This window comes from Mercenaria mercenaria, chromosome 5, assembly GCF_021730395.1.
Source record: "Mercenaria mercenaria strain notata chromosome 5, MADL_Memer_1, whole genome shotgun sequence".
NCBI lineage: Eukaryota > Metazoa > Mollusca > Bivalvia > Venerida > Veneridae > Mercenaria > Mercenaria mercenaria.
The window spans coordinates 89,668,720-89,682,734 of record NC_069365.1 but is presented as its reverse complement, the minus strand read 5'-3'; the positions used below and the strand labels follow the sequence as shown (position 1 = coordinate 89,682,734).

The 14,015-nt window shown below is 37.5% G+C and overlaps 1 protein-coding gene across 4 annotated transcripts in view; it reads left to right on the top strand.

The window, feature by feature from the left end:
• The window catches only part of LOC123557903 (microtubule-associated protein Jupiter-like), a 45,842-nt gene that overhangs the window by 26,139 nt on the left and 5,688 nt on the right, over positions 1 to 14,015 (top strand). For 2 of the 4 annotated variants that reach the window (XM_045349679.2, XM_045349683.2), the window contains exons 6-8: positions 5,962 to 6,123; positions 6,629 to 6,646; positions 12,658 to 12,710. In XM_045349679.2, the coding sequence (XP_045205614.1) occupies positions 5,962 to 6,123; positions 6,629 to 6,646; positions 12,658 to 12,710 (233 nt within the window). The remainder of the gene's footprint in view (positions 1 to 5,961; positions 6,124 to 6,628; positions 6,647 to 12,657; positions 12,711 to 14,015) is intronic. The other 2 variants (XM_045349681.2, XM_045349682.2) reach the window with 2 other exon arrangements.

The window sequence follows — 14,015 nt, the reverse complement described above, 5'->3', positions numbered from 1 at the left end:
GTTATCAACTAGTAGTGGTAAGGCTGGTCATGTACATGTTTTTAACTGCATTTTAGTAATTTTATTTTATGACTTGTAAATTCTTCTTATCTCATTGGTCCATAACTGATCACATGAGGGTCTGTAGAAAGTGATATTCACCACAGAAAGTGATATTATTGTAAATAAACTTGAAGGAGCAACTATTCTTAAAACTAACTCAGGCGCTATACTAAGTATAGATCCAGTCATATTTGGTTTCTATGCACTTTGATGCAAAATACTGGGTATATCTTATGTATTAATTATCCCCGCCGATGAAATCGGGAGGGGGGTATTGAAATGGCGTTGTCCGTCCGTCCGTAGCCATTTCTCAGTAACTACTTGGTAGAATTTCATGAAACTTGAAATAAACATGAACCAACATACTGCGATGATGCCCGTCAAGTTTTTTTTTTTATTGGTCAATTTCCCTCAGAGTTACTGCCCTTGATTTAATAACAAATGTCTGTCGGCAGCTATTTCTCAGTAACTAACAGGTAGAATTTCATCAGATTTGAAATAGACATGAACCAAGATACTGTGCTGATGCCCATCCATTTTTAGCCCACCATCATCAGATGGTGGGCTATTCAAATCACTCTGCGTCCGTGGTCCGTCGTCCTTCCTTCCGTCCGTTAACAATTTCTCGTTATCGCATCTCCTCAGAAACTACCTAGGGGATTTTGACCAAACTTTGTCAGAATGATGTATTGGTACCCTAGTTGTGTCCCCCTGAAAATCAGACTGGTTCAACAATTTTTTAGTAAGTTATGGCCCTTTGTTTATTATTATTGTTTACATAGATTTATATAGGGAAAAACTTTGAAAATCTTCTTGTCCAAAACCACAGAGCCTAGGGCTTTGATATTTGGTATGAAGCATCATCTAGTGGTCCTCTACCAAGATGATTCAAAATATTTCCTTTTGGGTCTAATATGGCCCTGCCCCGGGGGTCACTTGGTTTATATAGACTTATATAGGGAAAAACTTTGAAAAACCTCTTGTTCAAAACCACAGGGCCTAGGGCTTTGATATTTTGTATATGACATCATCTAGTGGTCTTCTGCTAAGATTGTTCAAATTATCCCCTTAGGGTCAAATATGGCTCTGCCCCGGGGGTCACATGGATTACATAGACTTACATAGGGAAAAACGTTGAAAATCTTCTTGTCCAAACCACAAAGCCTAGGGCTTTGGCATTTGTAATGTAGCATCATCTAGTGGTTCTCTACCAAGTTTGTTCAAATTATCCCCCTAGGGTCAAATATGGCCCCGCCCTGGGGGGTCACATGGTTCATATAGACTTATATAGGGAAAAGATTTTAAAATCTTCTTGTCAATAACCTACAACATTCAAATTTGGACCACATGTATGGTTTTGAGTGGCAAGATGAACCTTGACATGAGTTGACCTTGATTTTGACCTAGTGACCTACTTTCACATTTCTGTAGCTACAGCCTTCAAATTTGGACCACTTGCATAGTTTTGTGCACTGAAAAAAACTTTGACCTTGACTTTGACCTAGTGACCTACTTTCACATTTTTGAAGGTACAGGCTTCAAATTTGGACCACATGCATAGTTTTGTGTTCTGAATTGGAATTTGACCTTGATTTTGACCTACTGACCTACTTTCACATTTCTCAAGCTACAGCCTTCAAATTTGGACCACATGCATAGTTTTGTGTACCGAAACAAACTTTGACCTTTACATTGACCTAGTGACCTACTTTCACATTTTTGAAGGTACAGGCTTCAAATTTGGAACACATGCATAGTTCTGTGTTCCGAAATAAAATTTGACTTTGATTTTGACCTAGTGACCTACTTCCACATTTTTGAAGGTACAGGCTTTAAATTTGGACCACATGCATAAATTTGTGTTCTGAAGTGTAATTTGACCTGATTTTGACCTAGTGACCTACTTTCACATTTCGTCCTTGAAATTGATCTAGTGACCTACTTTCACATTTCTCAAGCTACAGCTTTCGAATTTGGACCACATGCAAAGTGTTGTGTACGGAAATGAAATTTGACCTTGAGCTAGTCAGTAAGTCTTGAAATTTGGAACACTCAAAAATGGCACATTGGTGGGCGCCAAGATCACTCTGTGATCTCTTGTTTTTTGGGGTTTTTTTGATAGGTCAATTTCCGTCAGAGTTATTGCCCTTGATTTAATGAAAAATGTCCGTCTGCAGCCATTTCTCAGTAACTAGCAGATAGAATTTCATCAAACTTGAAACAGACATGAACCAAGATACTGCGACGATGCCCTTCAAGGTTTTTTTCGATTGGTCAATTTTCCACCACCTTACCTTGGTCCCCCCCCCCCCCCCCCCCCCCCCCCCCCCCCCCCCCCCCCCCCCACCACCACCACCACCACCACCACCAGGGCTTCGGAAATTTGGCCGTTTGTCGTTTTGGACCGATTTTTTACTTTTCAGACCGATTCATAAAGTGAAAAAACAAAAAAAATCGGTCCCGTAAAATGGAGAAAAGTATAAATTTCTGTCTGATATCTCAATACACCATCTACAGCCAAGCAGGAAATTGTTGGTCGCACCCTCATATAATCAATAAACGTGTCAAACAGTCTGACTGTCACTTTGATAATTGGTCCGTAATTAGCACGTGACGCAATCAGTACTAGCGCGGCACATCCTTTAATGTTGGCAGACAGCCGACTGCAATGTATTAAACATTTTTGACTGGTTTCCAAATATGTCTGACTGGATCCAAATCATTTCGACTGGGATCCACTTCTTTTATTTAAAATCCGATGGATGGTTTATTTCAAAAGGCTGTGTTTCATCATTATAAAAACAAATGGTCACTGCATTTAATCAAGGAGCTATAATTGTACATTATAGGTCTTTGATTTAATGAGACATCACACGGAAAACCAATCAAAATACAGTGAAACACCGCTCGCTCGAGCATCGATGACTCGAGCACCCGGGCTCGCTCGAGCAATTCATGTGGTCCCGGCCGATTTCCTTCTATTTTCTATGTGAAATTACCATGGCTGGGTCGAGCATCGATAACTCGATCGCTCGAGCATGACACCTGGTCCCTGTGTATTAATTTACTCTTTTTTGCTTCTGGCTAACTCGAGCAGAGGTGTCAAAATTTTTCACAGCTTCGGCGATCTGAATGTACCGGTAAATTAAAAATTTTCGCACGCCGTGAAAACGTGTAAATTGCGTTGTCTATTCCCCGACTATCTTAAATGTTTGTTTGTCGGTATATTTGATCTGATTATGAGATTAGTTATTGATGAAAGGTTAAAGAAAAGTTTTATTGATCAAATATTGATCAATTACTGTTTGCTTTAAATTAAAGCAAGTATGTTATTACTTATTACATCATAGATAACGTTTGTGATACGTTCTTTTTAAATGTCACGGGTTTGTTATTATTATGCATCACCGTTTCCTCTGCAAATGGTTCCGATGACAATTGAATAAAACTTCAGTTTTTCTCCATATGTTGGTCAATGTTTGGGTCGCTCGAAACCATGGATAACTCGAGCATTTTGCTCATCCCCTTGCGACCTCGAGCGAGCGGTGTTTCACTGTATTTTTTATAATTACTTGATTTGAAAAAATTACAAGATTCATTTGTTGGGGCTCCAGTTGAAACAAGTGCAGAAAATCGTCTTTGCAACCCGACGGTGCAAAAAAGAAAAAGAAAAAAAAAATGGACTGGCAAACACGAATGATAAAGAAAATCGGAGTGGTGCTGTTTATCAAATCGGTCTTTTAAAAAAACGTTTCAAAATGAAATTTTGTTTACATCAGAAGAGAACATATAACTTTTAAAATGTAGCTGCTTATTGAAGTACAACATAAGTGAAATGAAATATCCGTGGCCAACACGCGTGACCTTTTGGTACTATACATGCGGGAAATTAGATCTCAGCGTTCATATAACGTACACATTCGGTCCGTGGCAGAGTATTCTTAAAATACCGAGACTGTTTAGCAGAGAATATGTGTCATGTAATTGTATTTTATAGAATTCCGCCAAAGAATGAGGAAACATCACAAAGTATCTGCCGTGTATATGGTACCGGTCACGTGCGTTGGCTTTTAGACTAGTTACGCACACGGTGTCAATGCCTCGGTAATTTTATCCTTACAAGTATTTTCTCGGAAAAAAATCGAAATTTAAACAAAGTAACAATCACACATAACACTGAATAACTGTCTTCATTGTATGGAAACACGCGGTGACCGGTAACTCAGTTTTAATGCATGACATGATTATATCTTTACTCTATCACATTTTACAAAATATGTAATATTGGGAATGCAGTGGGTGGGGTAGCGTCGATGTCAGGATTTTCGTTTCGGACCGATTGAGTTATCAAAATTTCCGGAGCCCTGACCACCACCATTTTTTTTTTTTTCATTTTCTATCAATATTAATAATCAACATGTAAACTGTTGTATCCTCACCCCCAGCCCCACCCAAACAAACCATTCATTTTCTTTTAATTTGATTTTGACTAATGAAATTATTTGCTTCTTGGTAACATTCTTAACTTTTTGCTGGATATATTTTTTTGCCGTTCCTCAACTCTGACCCTTTTGGCGGAGAATTCCAATTCATCGAATTCGCTTGTTGGACTTGGGTTGATTTAGATTGACCACTTCGTACATGACCAGGGTCACAATAGGGCAGTTTTGAAAATCACAACATATTGTCTGCAGCCAGTTCATTTTAGGAACTTACTCTGCCTGATGCAACCAATGCATGAATTGCAATAACCAGACTTACTGGTACCTGCTCTTTGTTTAATTCTGTACTACCCATTAACAGTTGTTATACAATTTTCTGTAGTTACTTTGATGTTTTGCTAGTTTGTATTTTGCTTGGGTTGCAGTGAGCACTGTTCTTGCATGCAGGTTTCATTTATAACTCTTTGTACAGTGGCATCCCTCTAAACTGAACTGCTTTTTGAACCAAGATGCCCGCACATGATGAAATAATGCAAAGAGGAGCACCTGGGGTCTTCCTCCACCAACAAAGCTGGAAAGTCGCTGTATGACCTATAATTGTGTAGGTGCAATGTTAAACCCAGCAAATTGACCCAAGGAAAAGTTCAGTTTTGCTGGTTTTGGGTTAGAACTGGTTACTTTAGAACAGAAGAAAATTATACTGGACCATGCTCACAGTTATTCACCTATAAATGTAGTTTAGGGGCGGGGTATACTTGAGTCACCATGCCGTGCAGGGGTCAGTCCAGTCATGCACCTGTAAGGCTGTAACTCTTTAAAGCATGACTGGATTGAATTCATTTTTAGTAGACAGGTATATGATTATTAAATGCAGGCCATATCGTTATTGGTTACAGTCCACCACTTTTTGGCAGAGTTATGGCACCTTTCGTGACTTACAGATTGTTGTCCTTTCAATTACTCTGAAAGGATGAAAGAATTAATTCTAATTGAAGTATACAGATATATAATCATAGTATAGAGGCCAATGTCAGTTTTAGTTGTAATCCACCAGTTTCCAGCTGCTTTGTGGCCCGTTCTGGAATCTTGCAAGGAATTTAGATATAAATGGCAAAAAAGGTTTCATGATCAAACTCAGCTAAGACCGAAATGTCTGTGAACATGGGGGCAAGTCTTTATTTCATAAAAAGGAAGGTAGTGCTATGGGAATATTATTTAATCGGCCAGAAGGTTAACAATTCTAGTGTTAAGTTTAGAGAAGTGTCTAGTTTTCAGGGGTTCCACTGTATTTAAATTGATGTTTTTGCTTTTCTTACACTCTTATATAAAATTTGAAGATTAATTTTGTGTAGTGTTAACAGTCATAAATAAAACAGATACGCAATTTAATTGAAAAGTATTAAGTACTTGTAAAAGAATTCTGATATTCACTTTTTAAGTAATTTTAAATAAGTATAAAATGAGGTTTTATATATAGCCATGGGTACGTTTAACCCCATAACCCATGAAGAGACCCAGGAGTCATCCCCATGTCAAGATTATGATAGCAGACGGGTCCACCCTCAGCAAGTTGCCCGAGACCAACAACAACAACCAGTACGCATGGTTAGGGGACAGGGCAACTTCAATAAGGGAAAAGGTACACCCTTAGTACAAAATTAGATGTGTATTTTTCAATACAGCGAAACTAATGTTGAACATAGAACTCAAATGTAGGTTCACAATGTGTTTAACGTTACTATTGTCTAGGTATGAATAATAACAAAAACAGTAACAAGGTGTTCTTTCTAAAAAATAGTCAACATTTTATGTGTTTAATACATGAAATAGTTGGCATCTTTTTAAAAAGAACATCTCGTTAAATAATAGCAAGTAGTAGTAATCCAGCCTTTAACAAATGTCTTTTTTGTATCCGTGTATGTTCTGACATGACAGTTGGTCAAAACAAGACAAAAACAGTAAAAGTTTAGATGTTATTAAATATTAACAATTTGACCAAGACTTTAAATTAATTAAATCTTGATTTTACATAAGCTTTGAAGGTAAATGAAAAAAACTGCTCTGTTTTAAAAAAAAAACTGTTATTTAGATTATTTGAACTTTCATAACTTTGAGATTTTTTTTTTTTACATTTTTGTATGCAGATCAAGGAAAAGTTGAGGGTATCTATATGTTATACTGTAACATAAGTTTGCATGACTATTAAATATAAATGAGCCATGCCATGAGAAAACCAACATAGTGGGTTTGCGACCAGCATGGATCCAGACCAGCCTGCGCATCCGCGCAGTCTGATCAGGCTCCATGCTGTTCGCTTTTAAAGCCTACTGGAATTGGAGAAACTGTTAGCGAACAGCATGGATCCTGACCAGACTGCGCGGATGCGCAGGCTGGTCTGGATCCATGCTGGTCGCACACCCACTATGTTGGTTTTCTCATGGCACGGCTCAAATACTGGGCGGTATTTCTTGCATGCTTGGTATGCTTATAACTATTCATGGTATTTCATGCTTTATATCATCATTTTGCATGTATTGAAATACTAACAAATTTCTGTCTAATATATCTTGAAATGATATTGAGCAGCAGTTATTTTATTCTGATGAATTTTACAGAAAGTACACAGTTTTTTTTTCCCACAGACTTGACATTAATTTCCAAGCTTTAAAGATAAAACAATTCTTTAGTTCTTGAAACTGAACCTTGTTCAAGGTGAGCTATTAGTATAGGTGGATGGTCCAGCATCCATCGTTAGCATCCTGCATCAGCATTTTTATGCCCCCCTTCGAAGAAGGTGCGGTGGGGTATATTGTTTTGCAGATGTCGGTCAGTCCATAGACCAATTGGTTTCTGGATGATTACTCAAGAACGCTTGGGCCTGGGAACGTGAAAGTTGATAGGGAGGTTGATCATGACCAGCAGATGACCCCTATTGATTTTGAGGTCACTTGCTCAAAAGTCAAGGTCCCAGTGACCCGGAACAGTTAAACTGTTTCCAGATGATAACTCAAGAATGCTTGGGCCTAGGATCATGAAAGTTGCTAGGGAGGTTGGTCATGACCAGTAGTATGACCCCTATTGATTTTGAGGTCAGTAGGCCAAAGGTCAAGGTCACAGTGACCCCGGAACAGTTAAATGGTGTCCGGATGATAACTGAGAACGCTTGCCTAGGATCATGAAAGTTGGTAGGGAGGTTAGCCATGACCAGCAGATGACTCCTATTGATTTTGAGGTCAGTAGGTCATAGGTCATGGTCACAGTGACCCGGAACAGTTAAACGGTTTCCAGATGATAACTGAAGAATGCTTGGACCTAGAATCATAAAAATTGTTAGAGAGGATGGTCATGGCCAGCTGATGACCTCTATTGATTTTAAGGAACCAGTGACCTGGAACAGCTACACAGTTTCTGGACTATAACCTGAGAATGCTTGGGCCTAGGATCACGAAACTTAATAGGGATGTTGAACATGACCAGCAGATGAGGTCAAAAGTCAAGACCACGTAGAACTTTCTTTTGCCAGATAACTGGAGAATGCTTTGGTCTAAGATCACATTTGATACAGAGTTTACTTATTGGTAAATGACCCATAATTATTGATTTGAGGTTGGTACGTCAAACATCCAGTGCAAAGTGACCAAATAAATTCTGTTTGTTGTGCAATTAATGCATGCATCAAGAGGGGCATTTTGTGTTCTACGGACTCTTGTAACTTATTATAATAAGCATCATCTCCTCTAAAACTACTGGTCAGAATTACACCAAACTTGGTCTATTGCCTCCTGGCATAAACCTGTGTAAAGTTTTTTTTTTCAAATGGTTCAGCTTGGCCCCTTTCAGGGGCTGTCAGAGCTAAAAACAGAAAACCCTCAACACAACTTATTCTCTCTCTGGATCTTCATCAAACTTTGTAGCATCATAAGGTCCTGTCCCATTTTTTTTTCAAATGGGGGGCTTTTTGCCCCTTCTAGGGGCAGCTAGAGCTGAAATTAGAAATCCCTTTAAGCAGCTTCTCGGAAACTCATTAAACTTTGTCTATGGCACCACTCAAAGGCCAACATGAAATTTTTTTCAAATTGGAGCACTTGGCCCCCTTTAGGGACTACTTGAGGTAAAAAAAAGATGTACCATTAAACAACTTCCTCGTGAACAGCTGGATAGATCTTCATTGAAATTGGTCTGTAGCATTGCTATAAGGTCCACTACAACATTCATTCAAATCAGGGCACTTGGACCGTTTTAGGGGCTGATAGAGCTAAAAATAGAAACCTTAAAAGCAACTTTATCTCATGAACTGCTAGATGGATTTTCATCAAACTTAGTCTGTAGCATCATTATAAGGTTCTCTCCTAAATTTGTTCATATAGGGGTGTTTGGCCCCTTTAAGGGACCACTAAAGAAGAATACAGAAAAACCTTCCAACAAGTTCTCCTGAGCTGCTTAATGGATCATCATAAATTTGGGGCCGTATCTTATGGGTGCTGTCGCCAAACTATCAAGTTTGTTCTATTGGTTCATATTTCACGGGTACTAAACAGTGCCTGCGGTACTGACTGTGCCGACGAGGATTGAAGGCACTTCGCTTCCTGTACCGCAGGTACTTCGTCAATGTTTACAAAACGAGTGAGATCGGTGAGTGATTTTTTGTCATTTTGTTACTCATGAAGATTTTTTTAAAAAATCGGGGAATGTAGCGGGGTGTAGATGTATCTTATCTACATATCCATGCTAAAATTTGTGGCAAATGATCAATTTCCTAGAAACGTAAGGACAAATAAGTTGGGAATGAAACCGGATTTTTTTCACATCAGTGACTGTATAGGCTCATTTCTTTTCGCTGACCCAAACGATGTTGTCTCTGCCGTCGCAAATTATATTTATAAATGACATGTGATTTGCCGAAACATAAAATGTGTCCAGAAAATTTTGAATTTGTACGTTATGCCAATTTTGGAAAAGTGCCGCAGGCATTTTGACGATGCCGCAGCCCCTTCGAGGTGCCGCAGGCACTTCAAAAAGTTTCATAAATTTGGCCCATAACTACATCTCAAATAAATCGCATTCGTACGATTATATTTTATATTCACAAATATAAAAAGTTTAGCAATCGGTTTATCATCGCGGGTAATTTATAACCTTAAACTATAGTACGCGATTGTTCCGGTCAGTACGTTGAAGCAAACTGTATTCCAAAACATTTTGCTTTTTGAAAATTGCCTTCTCTGCCCGTCCTATGCTGCTCGATATGTTTGTTGTTTTTTTTTTCAAAGTTTTGTTTGCAGGGAATAAAATAGGTTTTTACGTACATGTAAAAACTATTAAAATTCTCCCGTTTGATCGTTTATGAGCTATATTAAGTTCTCCTTTTTTTCTGAAAACATTTTTAAAATATTTTTTTTTTGTAGATATACTTAATATTTACAGGAAACATTAGGCTATTAAAATAACTACAGAAAATTTCAAACATCAATACAGTTTCTGATTTTATACCGTAATAACTGTCTAGCTAGTAAATGTCAACTGTCCACAATGGGCTCTTACACAAATGGTATCGAGATTATAATGTGAATCATCGCAATAATATTTACAGGAAACTTTTGACTATTGAGACTCTTCAATTTAGAAAACTTCGCTTTATCACGATAATTTCTTGAAGTATCGCGACAACTACCTATCTATCTCGTGGCAGAGGTTACAATGCAGTAATTCGGTCAAAATGTGCTTCCGTGGTGTATCGAAAGAAGTCCCTAAAAAGTAGATCCTAATTTTTCCATTTTTCGCGCGTTTGCGTGTAAATCGGGAGCCAAATGGGCATCATTCCACTCGTGGAATGAATTTTACATAAAATAGGACATTTTTCATGCTAATATTCGCTTGTTTTCGGGTTGTTTTACGTGAAAACAAAAGTAGGGTTTTTATTCTGCGGACCGCTTTCTGGAGGGTACCTGACTTCAGTTGACTTGCATTCCACTGCATACTATTCAACACCCCTTTTCTTTTCGTTTTCTTGAAGGAAATGTTGTTTCTCTGTTCTTCCATTTGTCTCTTTGTCTAGTTTCGGCCAAATTTATGTCCCGATACTTTTTGAAAGTGCCTGCGGCACCTCGAAGGGGCTGCGGCATCGTCAAAATGCCTGCGGCACTTTTCCAAAAGTAGCATAACGTTCAAATTCGGAATTTTCTGGACACATTTTATGTTTTAGCAGATCACATGTCATTTATAAATATAATTTACGACGGCAGAGACAACATCGTTTGGGTCAGTGAAAAGAAATCGAGTCTAAACAGTCACTGATGTGAAAAAATCAGGTTTCATTCACAACTTATTTGTCCTTACGTTTCTAGGAAATTGTTCATTTGCCACAAATTTTAGCATGGATATGTAGATAAGATACATCTACACCCCGCTACATTCCCCGATTTTTGAAAAAATACTCCATGCAGTAACAAAATGACAAAAATGACAAAAATCACTCACCGATCTCGCTCGTTTTGTAAACATTGACGAAGTACCTGCGGTACAGGAAGCGAAGTGCCTTCAATCCTCGTCGGCACAGTCAGTACCGCAGGCACTGTTTAGTACCCGTGTATTTTGGGGCCGTCAGTGCAAAATATAGAAACCCTTAAGATAACTTTTAATAAACTGCTAAAAAGATTTTCACCAAACATCAGAGCAAGGTCAGATAGTCAAGATCCTCAGCAGGTGAGCGACTTGGGCCAGTTTAAACGGGCCACTTGTTTTCAAAATTCGATTGGGCCTCTTGTCTATAACTGAATATAAAAAGTAACAAGCACCCTTACTGTTTGATTCATAATTTATGGTACAGTATTTAAGCTGTAGAGAAATACAGGATATTGAACAAGTATCTTCATATTGATTTATTAAACAAGCTGAATGAAATAATAAAATGCGTGGCTGTGACAAGCAAATTATCTTTTTTGTTCAACAAAATAAAGACACAGGTGTAATTTTTATACTTTTTTCATATGTTTCTTTTTCTGCTGAAACATTGAAGTTACTTTGTTAAGCTAATATAGACCAACATCTTCTATACTTAAAATGATGTTAGTCTCAAAATGTTATTTAACACTGGTGTAATATCAGCATTATATAATGACTTTATTTCCCTCCCATGATGTCAAACATGATATATACTTACAAGTCTGTGACCGAGATTATTCTGTAAACTTTTATTATTGTATCCTTGTATCTAATGAAGATACAAGCAAACTTTTAGGATTATATCATTATTACTAAGGATACAAGCTGTTCAAAAATCATTGTTAAAGCTATTGCTTCAACACTATCATGTTATTGTTTACTAACATGCATGAATAGGCAAAAGGAATCATTGCTGATCATTATATAACATGTTAAGATGATAAAATGCTTACATGGCCAAATACAAAACTGAACAGGATAGTATTTCAGATTTTACCACAGTTGAATGTAAGGGCGTTTCATAGTATCATCTTAGGCTGTACAAGGGATCATTGAGGCTTTGTATTTGATGAACAATGAATGTACATGGCTCTTTACAATGGAGTTCTGTAATGATACTTTGTTAAATAGACAAGAGATTAGTGTAATGCAAAAAATGTCAGAAGTTATCAAATTTTTGATGTGATTTGCACTCTGGACTGAAGTTAATTAAAAAAGGAAAGAGCAGAAAATTCTGTATGTTTTAGAGTCCACTTTCTGTAAATCTTGCTTAACCTTTAACCTGCTAAATTTCTAAAATGGACTGGTCCATCGTTCAATTTGGGCAGTACCATTTATTATTCGAAGGGGTGTTCAATGAAAATTTACTGAATGAATAGCGGACAGTGCAGACCATGATCAGATGATCAGACTGCACTGGTTGCAAAGGCAGAATCACTTGCCGCCAGCAGGCTAAAGGTTAAAATTGTTTTAATTGTATAAATTTGCTATGATCTTTTATTTTCAGTCTGGTAAAAGATAATGATTTTTTTTTTTTTTTTTCAGAAATTTTGAAGGATTATCCGATTCTCATTGTAGACTCAGTCAACATTTTGTAATTAATTTATAAATGTTTCTTTTTTTTTCAGGATTTGCATTAACTTGATCAGATGACAGTTTTGGCAGTTGATTTAAGAACTTAAAGGAAAGAATGTGTAATAAATGTAACAGTTGTAAATATATTGTCTTTCAGTGCAGTACAATCCTATAACTGGTGAAGAATACCCTGCAGGCTATGGGCAGCAGGTAAATATTGCATCTTAACATGCTAGAATGAAATGGTATATATCAGTTAACAAAGGGAGATAACTTCTATTGTTGTAAAATTTTGGCTTGTAACAAGCTAGTAAGAAACAGAGTATATCTTCGGGCATATGTTTGTCACTCTGGTGTTGGGAATCATTGAAGGGAGACAACTTTTGTCATACTGAAATAATGCTAACAGTTTTTAGCTCACCTGTCACAAAGTGACAAGGTGAGCTTTTGTGATCGCGTGGCGTCCGTCCGTAAACTTTCGCTTGTGACCACTCTAGAGGTCACATTTTTCATGGGATCTTAATGAAAGTTGGTCAGAATGTATATCTAGGTCAAGATCGAAACTGGGTCACGTGCGGTCGAAAACTAGGTCAGTAGGACTAAAAATAGAAAAACCTTGTGACCTCTCTAGAGGTCATACTTTTCAATTGATCTTCATGAAAATTGGTCAGAATGTTTACCTTGATGATATCTAGGTCAAGTTTTAAACTGGGTCACGTGCCTTCAAAAACTAGGTCAGTAGGTCAAATAATAGAAAAACCTTGTGACCTCTCTAGAGGCCATATTTTTCACGGGATCTGTCTGAAAGTTGGTTTGAATGTTCATCTTAATGATATCTAGGTCAAGTTCGAAACTGGGTCAGCTGTGGTCAAAAACTAGGTCAGTAGGTCTTAAAATAGAAAAACCTTGTGACCTCTCTAGAGGCCATACTTTTCAATGGATCTTCATGAAAATTGGTCAGAATGTTCACCTTTTTGATATCTAGGTCGAGTTCGAAACTGGGTCACGTGCCTTCAAAAACTAGGTCAGTAGGTCAAATAATAGAAAAACCTTGTGACCTCTCTAGAGGCCATATTTTTCATGGGATCTGTATGAAAGTTGGTCTGAATGTTCATCTTGATGATATCTAGGTCAAGTTCGAAACTGCGGTCAAAAACTAGGTCAGTATGTCTAAAAATAGAAAAACCTTGTGACCTCTCTAGAGGCCAATGGATCTTCATGAAAATTGGTCAGATGTTCATCTTGATGATATCTAGGTCAAGTTTTAAAGTGGGTCAAGTGCTGTCAAAAACTAGGTCAGTATGTCAAATAATAAAAAAAATCTTGTGACCTCTCTAGAGGCCATATTTTTCATGGGATCTGTATGAAAGTTGGTCTGAATATTCATCTTGATGATACCTAGATCAAGTTTGAAACTGGGTCAACTGCGGTCAAAAACTAGGTCAGTAGGTCTAAAAATAGAAAAACCTTTTTACCACTCTAGAGGCCATATTTTTCAATGGATCTTCATAAAAA